The sequence below is a fragment of the Orbicella franksi genome, chromosome 2, assembly GCF_964199315.1.
Source record: "Orbicella franksi chromosome 2, jaOrbFran1.1, whole genome shotgun sequence".
Classification (NCBI taxonomy): domain Eukaryota; kingdom Metazoa; phylum Cnidaria; class Anthozoa; order Scleractinia; family Merulinidae; genus Orbicella; species Orbicella franksi.
The window spans coordinates 12,779,512-12,794,854 of NC_138146.1; the positions used below are offsets into that span (position 1 = coordinate 12,779,512).

At 37.6% G+C, this 15,343-nt stretch overlaps 1 protein-coding gene and 1 pseudogene across 3 annotated transcripts; both read right to left on the reverse strand.

Moving 5' to 3' along the window:
- Positions 1–3,550: 3,550 nt before the first annotated feature.
- On the reverse strand, positions 3,551–9,066 carry LOC145470724 (uncharacterized; annotated as a pseudogene).
- A 708-nt stretch (positions 9,067–9,774) lies between these two features.
- Positions 9,775–14,296, reverse strand: LOC145478018 (uncharacterized). Of its 3 annotated transcripts, XR_014048175.1 has the most exons (7): positions 14,067–14,296; positions 13,800–13,866; positions 13,656–13,682; positions 13,514–13,540; positions 11,586–11,917; positions 10,872–10,925; positions 9,775–10,158 (listed from the first exon to the last, which is right to left on the reverse strand). XR_014048175.1 is itself a non-coding variant. In XM_081455903.1 (5 exons), exons 1-5 carry the CDS (start codon positions 14,151–14,153, stop codon positions 11,835–11,837), a joined length of 291 nt encoding a protein of 96 aa, XP_081312029.1. In that variant the 5' UTR covers positions 14,154–14,296; the 3' UTR covers positions 11,319–11,834. The 3 variants fall into 3 exon arrangements, 1 of the variants encoding a protein (XP_081312029.1); XM_081455903.1 differs by lacking the exons at positions 9,775–10,158; positions 10,872–10,925 and having other exon boundaries at positions 11,319–11,917; XR_014048176.1 differs by lacking the exons at positions 10,872–10,925; positions 11,586–11,917; positions 13,514–13,540; ... (1 more) ...; positions 13,800–13,866; positions 14,067–14,296 and adding an exon at positions 10,738–10,755.
- Between the last annotated feature and the right edge of the window lie 1,047 nt (positions 14,297–15,343).

Below are 15,343 nucleotides of genomic sequence, written 5' to 3' on the forward strand. Positions count from 1 at the left end.
GTCGACTTAGGTTTCGACGTAAAAATCCATTAAGAACAAAGAGTGTAAAACGATACGATGTCAAACGCGTTTTACGAGTTTCTCTTTAGGCAAATAAAAACTCTTCACAATTTCGTATTTTTCGGAATCACGAGTGAAATGTTGCTAGTTGTAGATTTATTAAGTTAATACTCCGAGGGATCAATATATAAGAAGCAAAAAAAGAAGTAAAAAAGCTAATTTTAAGATAATTCATTTACAAACGTAACACCGTAGATCTCTTCAACATCTGTTTGAACTATATGCGACCAGCTGATCGTGGTATACCGAGTTAGATTTTTGAGACGTTTGCTGGTCTTAATGAATGCGTCATTAATAGTAAACGTGTCTTGTATGTGCATCGTATAAATATGTTAGCAAGTATTATGGTTAAGCACTATCGGACAAAATTGCATGGAACAAGTAAATTTTCCAATAAAGACGTGCAATTGGATAAAATATTGATAAAAGATTATCGCGTAAATAATCAATACGTGTGAAGCGAAAAGCCAGGCGTTGGATTTTATTTTAATTCATGGAACAAATATAATACCGAATAAAACATATATTTCCAAAATATCTGAAGAGATAATGTAAATTAATTTCGTTAGAGATAATGTAAATTTGAGAGGCATAACATCTGGGAGCGTAGTTTAAATTCTCACTATGCTAAAAGGACCCTATTGCTTCCGAGACAAAATTTATTTAAATAAGTCGGTTCCAAGCATATGTTATTTGCATATTATTATTCATTGTTGTTGGTTCCGTGTATGTTTCATCCGGTCGCCATTAAGCACGACTGGCGAATGGCAAGAATTCGATTGAAGGAGCAATTTTTAAAGCTAATAACGAAATTCAAAAGCAAACAACCTTGAAAAATTCTGACATGGAAGGAGTTCAGCCAGAAGCTCTTGTTTTGCTGCTTTACCTCTCGTTGGTTTACGAAATTATTAGCTGCATCAAAAGAAGAGGACAACAATCGATTGAAAAGATGAGAAAAGTCTCAGTTAGGCTTGGAAAGCCATCACGTGGAAATGATAAGAAGACAGGCACGAGATTGCAAACGCGACTTTTTGACAATTCCCATCAAACATACCGACATTTTGTTCAGATGAGAATTTTGGCGCGAGATTGAACTAAAGCGTAATCAGATATGTAAGCTTCGAAAAAGCTGATGAACTAAGATGAAAGCGAAGCACTGAACGCTGCAGCTGAACGGGGAATATCGACTGCGCTTTGAGTTGTGGACATTATCATCCGAACTGAAACAAACCAAGTGGCTATAAAAGTAGATTTACAGGCACTCTATTCGTTTTTCAGTTGTAACACAAGGAACATGAATGTGCGTATTCAAATGCTTACAGCTTTTGAAAAACATTAAGGAGCCAGTTGTTAATATCAATATATTCTTGTACTTAATTTCGCACTTCATGTTGGGCGCTGAACTTTCCTTTCGTCTCAACAATTATGAAAATATTATTCTGAAACAGCAAATCAGTTGCTACCTCATTTTATTAACCTGGCGCGAATGAAAATAAGTTTTAAGTTTCCTAGTTTTAGAGGATATGAAAATTATAAATTGTTATTAGAAAACAAATTCCTGCTATCAGCGCTTTGTGGTAGTTTACAAATGTTGGCTTTCTTTATTATTGACAAATAACATCAATACGTGATTGACCTATTGTACTATACTCGTTAATATATATTGTTAATTGTATTGAAATACATTTTAAACATTTGTCTCTTCTGATGCCTACGAGAGAAATTATTGATTTCATGCAACGTTGTTCTCAGTTATTTCAATCTTTTATTCATAATTTCGTATAAACACAAAGCCATGCGATGTAATTTAATCGATGCAATTTAACTAGAGAAGGTAATTTACGATTTCAAAAGCAACACAGTTTTGTGAAGATTACTCAATGTTTCTTTTTGGGGGGGGGAGGGGGGGGGAAGACAGGTACACCCACATTCAGACAGTTTCTTGACTGACGGATGGTTCATCTTGAATTGTATGTCGCCTCAACTCCAGTGTGAAATGTAGATTTTTGTTGTATTATTTCCTTGGGCAGGTGGGCAATTTAAAAACAATATGGAAGAAGACCCCAAAGTCATTAATTAAGAATTCACTAAGAGAGAAAAATAGAAAGTTCACTGGTTTATTTCGATTATATAATGAATCTTGTAAGAATCACAGTGAGAAGCTTTAGTAGCCACGATAAATCCTTAATAAATGATTGTGTGTCTCCATCTCAGCTAGTTATGCCGACCGTTATATTGCTAAACCATAATTTTCCTTTGGTAAATAGCTGTTAATTGGCGGACGAAATAAGCATTTCATAAACGTCAGACATCCCACAAACAATGCCAACCTTTTAGTTAGTTGATTGACATTTTCTTGGCGGAAATAAAATCTCAAAATGAGAAAACCAAACATAATAACAAAAATGTACTGAGGAAAATGACGCCATGAGCGGAGGAAAACTAACAACACTAAATGAATTTATTATATGGGTAAACACTCAGGTCCGCGATGAAAAGGAGAATTGTGATTGGTTCTGTTAGCGGTCCCTATTGCAAAATTCGGACCGCTAAGATGGATCGCTCACGAAGTAATTTCGGCTAATTGCTTTTTCTATTCCAAAAATTAAAAAGAAAAACATAAAAATAAACAGTTTTTTGTCAAGTATAAATTTTTTACCTTCATGTTTTGAGCACAATTTTAGTAAGATGTTCACAAAAGCGACTCGAGAAACGTAAATAAGTGCTTACCTTTCGGGAGCGCATTTACTAATAATGGATCGCGGAGAAACATCAATTCATCAGCAGATTAAAAAGAGCAGTTATAATGCATACTTTATTGAACTAGCTTGTTCGGACTGCATTGAAAAATATAGTCCTCTTCTTTTTTTGCAAGTTTATGGTCGAGCCGCAGGGGAGGTCCATACACCTGTAAGAAATTTGACCTGGATACGGACCTCACGCTAGTTTAATAACATGAATATATCCTGCATTGCATTTTTTGCTTTATTTGTTTTTGCTGTGACAGTAACGATATCTCCCTTCAAGGAGGGTCCCTGCACTCAGGTGAGGACAACCCATGGCTGATTTCCGAACGAGATAATTATTAATGAAAGATTTACTTCATATCTTTCTTCGTAACTCAAAAATATGATCTTTCATACTGATTCACTTGTATTCTTCACCATCTATGGGTATATTACGAACTAACAATATTACGAGCTACCAGATGGCTTGATAGCACAGTTGGTAGGGCACTGCGTTGGTATCGCAGTGGTCATGGGTTCGAATCTCGTTCAAACCTGACTTTTTTTTTCAGGCTTGATTTCACAACTGCTTAAGTTGTGTGTATAACTGGGATGATCAATTACGTCTTCATATCTTTCTCCGAGGTTCAAATATGTGATCTTTCATATATTCACTTGTAATAAAAGATTAAATCACTCATTCGAAAATAGTTCTTTAAAAAATTGTTAATATATAGTCACATAAACTACTTTGGTTACTAAAATGGTACCAGCGATGAACGTAAAAACTCCACAACCATAAACAAAGCAACTGCGTTGCGTTTCTAGAACAATTTTATTATTGCCTTGATCAGAATCTCTATGACTTGATTTATAGCCAGCAAACTATTAAATTAGCATGCAACTTCAAACCCATGTTTTATGTTCTTTTTTCACCTTATTAGGATTGTCATATTTTCCCAGTTTTCCACAGCAAAGGTAATATCGATACTATTCATAAGCTCAGGTTATTGGACACTTTCCAGGATCGAGACCGTCTGTATCAATCTCTATACCCACTTGTACAAGGCACTGTTGATGTTGTATTTCTGATCATAAGAGTTTGCCACTGCCAGGTAGGTGTGACCTTTGTACTCAAATGTTGTCATGTCACGTGCCCCGTGAGTTGGAATCTCTTGGTACTTGATGAACTGTGCTCCAGAGGCCTGGTACACAACTGACTGAATGTTGTATTTCTGACTGTCACCGTGGAAATTAGCCACACCCAAGAACGTTTGACCGCTGATCACAAAGGGATGCCAAGCTTGGGCTCCACGAGTAGGAATGGACTGAAACAGAACAAACTTGTACATGTTGCCATCCCACTTGTAAATAAACGAGTCGTTGTTGTATTTACTTCCAGAGTAATAGTTAGCAAAGGCGAGGAATGTGTGGCCATTGATGTTAACAGAGTTTAGGGACCGTTCATTTTTTATGAGGGAGGGGGGGCTGGTGGGATTTGGGAAGCACCATTTAAAAACCGCATGACCCCCCCTCAGCTTACCAATTTTTTCATATGGCCCCCCCTTATAGCGGTAATTTTTTGGGATGACCCCCCCCAAAAAAAAAAATTGAACAAACAATATTTAGATTTCAACTTTTTTAATATTTCTCTATTATCCCCCTACTTCACGTTATTGTGCTCACTATGAAGACAAAATTAGAATCCCTATACTACAGAGAGCTGTTGTTTAAAAAACAAATCAAAAGAAAGAGAAGTCAATTTCGGATCTCCTAGTTATGGCTCGCCCTGAGCGTGTGGCATTTGGCCTCTCATTGGCATCTTCCTCATCTGAATTGATGAATGCAAGAATGATGTCACTTGAGTCATCTTCTCCCCCAGAGTCAATGGCATCACTGTTATACTCATCATTGTCACTTCCATCCGTTTCACTGCTGTCAGCACTTGCCTTGTTGTCATTTTGTGTCAATGTCCTGGCATTTCTCAGTGTTGGTTGGCCAGCTCTGAGAGGACTCTTCTGCTGCAAGCATGAATGTCTCACAATTGCCTTTACTTTCTCACTCTTGCTGCGTTTCAAATGCTGCTTCAGCCCGTGGTGGTTCAAGTACTTGTTTAGTTCTGGAACACGGAGCTTTTTAAGCTTGGTTAGATCTTCGCACAACTCAGTCCAAGGATAATCCTCCTGTGATTTATCTTTTGCGTCCCTACTTAACTTTGCCTTCTCTCCTGCTCTCTTTTTCCTTTTTAATTCCAGCACTTCAAGATGCTGAAGATAATCCACCACAAACTTTGATTTGACAATAAACTTATCTGCAAACAGAGCAACGCTCTCTGGGTCAGATAAAACCAGCCTGCCACTTCCATGCCCTTTCTTCGCTTGGACCCTTAGCTGCCAGTCATCTGGATCACGTCCTTCTTTTCGGGTCTTCTGGTAGGAGAGGTAGTGGTATTCCGATAGGCAGGAATGGTCAGGAACTGGTTTAGGGTATCTTTCTATGGGTGGTCCAGTCCATTCACAACAAAGAGAACAAATTTCTCCTTCCTTTTCTTGACAGGACAACTTTAGAAACTCCCTGTAGTTCTCCCCCTCCTCATAGTGCTCATTCATAAACTTCTCAATCTTACGGAAGTAACAGTGGCCTGGAACAGAGTCTTTCCTTGCTCCTGCATTATGATACTGAACCAAGTACAAAGTGTTGTGAGAAAACTGGAAATCTGTTGATGTGTTGTGTGAAACACATTGCTACATTTAATTTACAGATGTCTTTATTTGGAAGGTTTTTCCCTCTACTCTAGTGACAGGCATGTATAAATGTTGCCCTGTGCAGGTAGAACAAAAAGCTATGAGTGTTCTCAAATCTTGCAAATAGTGGATTACTTTTTATAAATTTTAGCATACTTGTTATGGTTTAAATTTATCTATGGTTTAAAATTCTTAATTTTCAATGTCTCAAGTTCATTGTCATAATTCAGAACAAAGAGAAATGAAAATTCAATTGGTTTGAAAATTTTAGCCAAAACTAAATTTAAACCATAACATACCCATGAAGGGCTTTTCCAATCGGGAAAAGAGTGCATTACTACATGAGCATCATGAAAGAGGCTCATTCCAAAATGCGCAATAATGGCAAAAGCGACGAGTCGTTTAAGAAAAGGTTTACAGCTGAACGATCCAGGCAGTTTGACATCTTACAAGCAAAAGAAGCAATCTTTCTAAGTGCGGATGGCTGTTCAGAGAGGGCGAGTGAGTTTTCCATGCCAGGGTACCAGTTGAAGCCCAGTGATGGACGAAAACTGAACGTCTCCATCAAAGAGCACAGAGCAATGGTGGAAAAGTTGAATGTCATATTGAGAGATGTAAAGGAACACGATTCCACACTCTTTCAGTCCAATTGGCTTGCTTTGAAGCAGGGCGAAGAATTTGCCCACAGTTTTAATGTAAAACAGATCAAATGTATAGAAGCTAAGTTGACGAAGGTCACGCAGGACATGGAAGCACTAGAAAATAAGAAGAGCAATTATAACAGCATATTCAAGGGCATACTCAAACAGCACATCAACAAAAGGAGAAGGAAAAAAGAAAACCGCAGAAAGTCAAATGAAAGAAAGAGGAAGCGGACTGAAAACAACGTCCAACGAGTTTATGGAATCTGTGTTGGAAACCTGCTAGGAAATGATTTTCCAAAATGCCTTGTGTACCCTCCTAGAACGGTCGTCCTATAAGAGTGTATTAAAGTTGTGGATGTTGCCACGTCGTTGTTTAGAAGAGATGGGCCATACATCGCACAGCTCTTGGAAGGGAATTATTTCACCAATGCTGCAAGAAGCAGAATCACCACAAACCTTGAGCAGGAAGTCAGAGATTATGTTTACACCTTCATGTACCCTGAAGAGTACACTCTGACGGAAAGCATTGCTGCTTCTTGCAGCATTGGTGAAAGAGACTCCCATAGCAGCACAAGAGGCAACGAAGAACTCGACGACAGCGAAGATGAAGATGAGTGCCAGTGAAAGTTACATTCGAAAATAAGTGTTAAATACTTCTTTTCAGTAGCTACAAATGCTTTTTGTCGCCAAACGTTTTTTTAAAGCAGAAGGAGAGTTTGTAATAAATTTGTATTCTGCCTTCTATGTTTATTCTATAGCAATTTTTTTTATATTCAAACATTATGCCATTTTAAAGTTTTACTAAAATATTTCACATGACCCCCCCTTTTTCCCTTATTTTTTTGGGATGGCCCCCCCTCGAAAGCCATTTTTTTTCACATGCCCCCCCCCAAATCCCACCAGCCCCCCCTACCTTATAAAAAATGAACGGTCCCTTACTCCGTATGCCCCGTATGTCTGAAGAGACTGCAGTTTAACAAAGTGTCCTCCTGACCACTTGAACACAGTTGACTGAACTGCATGCTGCTGTTTGGAGTTGTAATGGTTGGCAAAAGCGATAAACGTGTCATTATTTATTACAAATGCAGCACATTCCAGGGCACCTTCAGTTGGTATTTCCTGAAACCTGTTAAACTTGCCGCTACTCCACAGTAGATCACTGACTTTATGGAACGTGTAGCTCCATCATGGTAGTTTGCTACTGTCAGATAGTTTTGTCCATTAATCTTAAAAAATATGATGCGATGTGCCCCCTTAGTGGGTATTTTCTGAACGACAACAAAGCGCTGTCCATTCCACCGATAAACTGCAGAGTCAAATAGGTACGTTCCGTCGTAATGATTTGCCACGGCAAGAAAATGTTTGTCAGCGATTGAAAAGTATTCAAGGCCAGTAGCACCTCTAGTTTGCAAGGTTTCATACAAATTAAATTTTCCAGTCTGTTCATTCATCTTGTAGATCATGGAGCCTGTCTTGTAGTTATTAATATCGCCATGATGGTTGGCAAAAGCGAGAAACACGCTTCCATTAATGGTGAAATGTTCGACATCTTCAGCTCCTCTGGTTGGTAGATCTTGGACCTTCTCAAAGAAGTGAATCCGAAATCCAGTGCATCCTGAGGGAAACACAAAAACCTGATTGAGACATGTTAAGTAGGTTTTCAACAATGCGTGTACTTCACATCTTTACATCTTAAAACACCATTCCGACAACACTAGTTGTAAATTTATAAACAATTATTGGATGAGGTTTTTGTGATATCCAGAATAATCAAAGTCGAGGAAGAGGTTATCAGCCGAAGCCCAAGGTTGGCGAATTGTACGACACGAGGTCCAATTACCAATTAATCGCAGCTATAACAAATTTCGACATTAAAAACAGTCCTTTGAGAAGTTCTTTTGGGCGAAAAAGTCAGCAGCACTTTCCGTAGGTTTTAAAGACTGTAAGAAACATAAAAAGGAAGCAATTTAAAAGCGTGCTAATGGTGCAGATATCGAATTACTATGGGTAATCAAATGGTGACGAGAGAAATGAGAAGATAATTTCACGCCCGTTTCGTCAAAATTCATTTAATTTCCCGAGCCTTTACGGAGAGAGTTTTTGTGATTTTTACAAAACGCAAGTGAAATTATTTCCTAATTTCACGAGTATACCATCTGGTTACCTTTTAATATCATGGGTGACAAATTACGCTTACAATCGCGGGTATTTGACTTGGTTATTGTATTGAGAAATTTCGCTCTAAACCTTGCCTGGCAATTTTGTAATTGCGTTCGACGAAGTGGAACGCAAACCTAATTTTGACCTCAAGGCTCTTCAGAGTTGTTCTCCCTGTGCACGGTTATAGGCCGAAAAAACCACCAAAATGGCCACCCTGCTTGATTTTTGCAGGGGCATGTCACGGCCAGTAAAGTGGTACCGTTTATAATGCTAAGACATGTGATAACACATGTGGCGAACATGTGAGTATGTGAGCAGGCCATGTGAGCTCGTCTCTCTGATGGATCTCTCTTTGACTTCTTTCCATTCAGTCGCCGTACACTTCGCTATTATGTGCTCTCAGCGTTAGATTTTGGCGAATTTAAACGCTTCGACGGTAACATTTATCGAAATCTGAGGGAATTTTCCTTGTTTATTAACACGACTTGGCGTTGGGATGATAACCGTGGGAACAGCTACATTTTGATTGCATTTGTTGATTAGATCCAGTCGCGACGGATAGCTCAGTGTTTATCCGGTCGAAATTTTATTGTTTGGAATCGGTGGAAAAGTAATTCTCGATCGTGATTGGCTCTCCGTGCGTCTATTTGTTACGTAGTCGGCGCGCGATCAAGTGGGTGTCCAATTACAAGTGCCCAATTTGAACTTATTGTAATTGGATACCCACGTCATTTGCACGTCAATTACGAGCGCTTTAATGACTTCCTTTGCATTGTTTCGTTCAGTTTTCAAAACTTAGGAAACGCGCTACAGACGTTTTGGCTCAAAAGAAGTTCTCGTGAGACATTTTTTAATTCCGAAATTTGTTATAGATACGATTAATTAGTAATTGGACCTCGTGTCGTACAATTGAGGGAGTAATCGCGCTCGTAATTTCAAATCGCCCTCGCGCTTCACCCTCGTCCCATTTTGAAATTACTCGCGCGATTACTCCCTAAATTGTACTGCAGTCGCAAAAGACAGTAGGGTTTCCCTAGCCTGTAAAAACTGTTAGGGAAGCCATTAAAGCTCACGTAATTGACGCGCGCCCGAATAGCGTAGGTATCTTATTACAAAAACACACATGTCATCGCGCACCGGTTACATGACAAACAGGCGCGGGGGAACCAATCAAGAAACGGAACCGCAAATATTAAATTTATTATCCAACATAATCGGAATGCAAAACTTTAAAGTGCGTATTTAAGTGAAATCTGACTGGAAACCACATCCAAAAATCGAAAATCATTTAATTCGATTTTGCTTTTATATTGTCGAAAAACGGTTGGCACTTGAAAACAGGCTTTAATTTTACTTACTAGTAGCACGACATTCTGGTCCACTGCAAGACGAGGAGGATCCCTGCAAAGGATAAGGGCGTTACATATTAGTTATTGACGAGTCTGCATTTTATCAAAGTGAAATTTCCTTGGTGACTAAAATTCAGGCTATGAAGGAATTGAGAATAAAACTCTTGAATGTCATTGACAATGTCAACTAGAATGTCATTGACATTGAATGTCATTAACAAGTCTGCAGTAATCAAATTGAAATTTCCCTAGTAAATTGTTTGCATATTGTGAAGGAATTTAAGGGAGACTACTTCTGATTGAATTATTGTTTTGCACAGCATTTAGAATTGTCCTTACCCTAACCTCAGAACAAAGTTTATTCATTCTATACATGCGGTTTCTGTTTCACTACCTGCGTGTCACATGTTCCCGGCATTCCTTTCTGCCCCTTTTCTCCGCGTGTTCCTTTCTCTCCAATAGATCCTTTCTCACCCTCAATCAAACATAAAAATAATTCAGCAACTTTATTTTACTAACGTACTCTTGAGCTCGCCCTCTTTCAATAAGCTAAATGAGGAAAAAAACAACATTTATCTGCTTTCGTTCATTGAGGTGCCCTTTACTTTTAATTAAACCAGAAAAAAAGATGGAAGCCAAAGACGTCTCGTTTCTGTCACTAAGATACTCTTACAAAATGTATCTTTTGCTCTTGACATTTTTCTCTGATTGATTTCTCTGATGGAGTTTGCAATTTCTTGAATACAACTGACAGAAATTCGACAAAATACTATAATCTCAAAAAATACAAAATATCCCAACATTCTTGAAACGTAGACACCAGGATAACTTAGAATATTAAAAATTATGAGTACTTAATAGTAACAATATTTAAACTAACAAAAGTAAAAGTACTTTGGTACAACTATGCTCCCCTAAGCCAAGGTTCAAGGAAAGCAAAAGTTTCTCTTAGTCCTTCAGTCTGAGCTAAGGGACAACAAAACTTACTTTTGTACTTAACTTACTTTCCTTTCCTTTTAGTCCTTATGCTCCACTAAAGTAAAATGGAACTTACTTTTGTACTAAAATTACCATCCTTTTCTCTTAGTCCTGGTTCTAAACTGAGGGACAATGGAACTTACTTTTGTACTAAAATTATCATCCTTTCCTCTTAGTCTTGGTTCTAAACTGAGGGACAATGGAACGTACTTTTGTATTAATATTACCCTCCTTTCCTCTTAGTCCTGGTTCGCCTTTCTCGCCCTAAACAGAGATACAACGAAATATAGACACATACTTTGTTTATGGGGATATAAAATATGTTGCTGTGAATGACAATTGTGGCAATTTTTGATAACATGTTTCTGGTTTTGCCAAAGAAATCACCGCTGTCGATGATCTTCTAGCTGAACAGAAAAGCTCTGGTTAATTGGATTGATTTATTTCCATCACTAAGCTTTAAAAGTGCAATCACGTTTGTTAGAGAGGTTTTACTTAACCCGTTAAATAGGAAGTGGAATTGTACCACCCACAACTTCGTATTAATTTCTAGCACCCCCCTATAGTTAGTAATTCTTTTGTTTTCTAGTCTTTGTTTTTGTATGCCACGCACTAATACTAATTAGCAGACAATATTACACACTAACTTGCAGTTTCTGTTTCATGGGTTTAGTAAAATCACTCTATATGATAAAGCTCAGGTTTTTTGTCTTTTTTGTTTGTTTGTTTGTTTGCATGTTTTTTTAAATGAAGAAAAAAAATTGAAGTACCAAGATTTTACTTCGTTGATTTGATTTTTTATTGTCTCTTTGAGCAAAAAACTAATTAGATAAGTGGATCGAGGAGGAGGCAATGCTTGATGCTAAATCAAAAAGAAGGTGGAAATCATTGCAGAGGTTTGCTTTTCGATTAAACTTTGCCAACCTTGATAGAAGCGTTGCCATCCATGTTACATGTCCCTAATTCGCCTTCCTCCCCTGCATGATGAATGAAAAAATATATATATATATGAACTAATACAGGTGGCCATCCGTTTTGAAAGAGAAAACTATTATACACGTTTTGATATAATGTAAAAACTACAGGATACAAGGCCAGTTCTAAAAATCTCAAATGATGAAGTGGTAGTTCACAATGTATAATTTTGCCTTTCATTTGTTGAAAAGTACACTACTACGACCTAATCACAATTCTGAACATAATGTTACCAACCTTAGGTCCACGCGTCCCATCACGTCCATCACGACCATCTTTCCCTGTCAATATTGAATAGCGACCAATAGGAAATAACAATATGTGTCAGGTAGACAACTCTGTAAATTTCCAGTGGTCATCAGTATCATTGCATAAAAAGGATTTTGTTATTGAGATCCTCTGTCAATTACTTGTGGTAAGAAAATAAACAAAAATGGAGTGAGATTGCAGAGACGTTGTTCTCTTGGATACACTTAAACATGAATTTGCAAAGCAAACTCTGCAGGCGGAGCTCGAGATAATCAGATTTGACTCTGCTGTCCACGAATAATTTCTTTGCAATTTTTATTAATCACGATAATGAAGCATGCATGGTGTCTTCCTTTCTTCCTGAGGAAGTAAATTTTCATGTTCTCCTTACTGTGGTTTTGTGTTAACTGTGTGAAATCATATGTCAAATAATATATATATAATTTAAGACAAACGCAATTTTAATACAAACGGTATTGTAAGGAGCTTCTCAAATGGCAAATCCTGAACAAATCCCGTGATCTCCAGGCAGCGCTTTGCTCGGGATCGCTTCAACTCATTGCCAAGTTCTCTTGAGGAAACAAAGTTAACTAATCGATCCAGTCATTGCCATATTTTTCTCTAAAATTACACAGTAATTATAGGAGAATATTTCGACTGGGCTTGTAAATAATCACGCTCAAAGCTCTTTGAAAGCAGCTCAAATATTGAAATGAATCCGCACTGAGAATTTTTCAGTCAGCGCTGTTGATAATTGACAATTCATAAATAAATTTTGCGAGTTCATTCCAGGGGCAGACATCTCTGGAAAATGTTTGGCTTTACTCTGTTACCTACCAAGGCGGAAGTTCCACTTAACAAATTGACGTCAGTTTTTTTTATGCGTCTGTCCTCTTATTGATGATAAATTGCGTCATAACATTGTCAAAGTGGCTGTGGAACCACGAGCCGCAGGCGAGTGGTTCCGCAGTAAACTTTGACAATGTTATGACGAAATTTATCATCAAAAAGAGGGCAGACGCATTAAAAAACTGACGTCAATTTATTTTTTATAATAACAAGACCCCAAAATGGTCAAACGCCGGGAATAAATGATGAGAAATAACGCCGTAAACTTGTCATAGACAAAGATAAGTGAATTTTATTCAAAATGACGCGAACATTGTCGATAGCTTTTCTCGCCTTTTTATTGGCTATTTGAAAAGTCCATAAAATCTCATTGGTTTAAAAGTTGACAGTTTGACAGCTCAGAGTTGAACTTGAAAGCTTGCATAAATTAAAATTTTATCCGTCCGTACTCTTATTGATGGTAAAAATGAGCCAATCAGCGCGCGAGAAATTAGACAGTTATTGTAAAAATATTTTTTTACACGATGCGTTGTTAGCTGGTCAGTATCAACATAATTATCTCTAGGCGGGACAATCTTATAAAGTATCTGTCTTATATTAATGACAATTTAAATGTTGTCTAAATTTACTTTTAAGAAGACAAGTGCTGGCCAAAACCCAACGTTTTTCAATAATTCAAAATCGTTTAACTGAATTGTTACGCTTCACTGAGATGACAACTTAATTACTTGATGCCCAACTCAAATAAAACAAATCGTAAAGAAAAACTTCTACATCACCGTTCAATCCATCGCGCCCGTCTTTCCCTGAGTAAACAAAAAATATAATGTTATTATCTAGCAGTGGCTTATATGATTACGACCGTGAGACATTATGGGAAAGAAATCGACCGGCCAACTGTGTTTATTATTAGAAACTTACCGTTTTGTCCATCTTTTCCGTTTTTGCCTGTAAAATTGAATAAAAGTCTGCAGTCAAATTGAACCAACATCAATCAAAAATGCGAATACCTTTGCTTACTAAACTGTTCCATTTTTGGTAATTTATCAAGGAAGTTTTACTCACCATCCTTGCCACAGACAACTTGAGGCGCAATTGCGCAGAGGTTTTGTTTAGCTTCGGTCCCATTAGTCTGTCATAATTAATAAGAAAACATTTTGTAAACTTATGTATCTTCGTTAAAAGATATTTTCAAACACGCTGGCACGTTTTGAGTCTCCAGACACTGAACAACGACAAATCACAAAAAATTAAATTGAAGCATGACGCGTCTCAAATTGTCCTTATTGATAAAAAATAGACACATAACAGCAAAACAACATTAAAGCTAACCTCGTTAGGGGACTTTTTCTGCGATATTGCGAAAGAACTCAAGAAAAAGGCGAGAGCGAGCACGAAGAAGAATCGAAACATTTTCATTCAAGCTCCTCTGAGACAAACTGAAACGACTTGGTCAGCATAAAATAAAAACCCTTTCAGAATTTGTATACATTATATTAGAACGCGAAAATTCGAAATGATGCCCTTTGTTTATTGTGGTTTGTTCAATGAAATATTAAACAAAGCGACGCTATTTCTCAACGATTACGTATTAATAAGAGAAATATGACTTCCACAGATAGAACATCGAAGTTCTGACAGAATGACTGAATAAATGTTAGTGTGAGTGAGAGTGATTGGGTTGAGTTGTAAACAAACTTGTCCTTACGGAAAATTTATTTGACTGGTGGTGATATAATCATTTATTGAATGGAACAGTCAATCAAGTCAAGCTTTTGATGAGCTTGAGCTTTTTTTCTTTCTGTACAATTTTCGACATCATTCCAGTCCTGTTAAAAACAACAGATCGGTCAACGTCAAGTTATTCTCTAGCTAGAGTATCTATGCTACAGGTACATAGCATCAGATCTGAATACCGAAAGGTTTATGACACGCGCTATTGAATAGAAACTGTATTTATTCGTCTAGAGACGGAAATGATCACGTATACAAGAAATCGAAATTATTAACTAAATAAGTATTTCCTTATAGCGCTCAATCCAAAAATAAACATTAATTAAAAAACACAAACAGCTTTGGGGCTGGTAATGAGATAATAAACGAAATAAATAAACAGAGCGATTCCTCCCATAGTTATATCGGCTACGATTGATGCATGGTTATGGTTATGGCAGCAACGTTTGGCCTCGAGCGTTTTTCATCGCTCAGTGCCTCACTTGACGACCCAGAACAAAAGAGACTACAATTATCAGAGGAGTCCCCAGCTCCTTACGGTAGCGTCGTTGTGTCAGCTGCGATCAACTAGAGCAGGGAAAGAAATACAATAAAAGCATCCTTGGTTCCTTTGTGCATCTCTTGTATGTTTCTGTTGAGTTTTAGCGCGGTTTAGCTCCATTGTTTCCCTCTTAAAGGAGCTCAGTCACGGCATTTCGAGTTATTTTGGCCACGTTTAAAATTACCTTTTAACTGAATAGTTTACTAAGATAAAAGAACACCAAAGAGATAAAACGAATAAACCATGAAGGAACAAGAATGGTTAGGGATGGAGAAGATTAACACGGGTTTCAAACAACGAACTTGAATATTTTTAGACTGCGCCGGCATTCTGA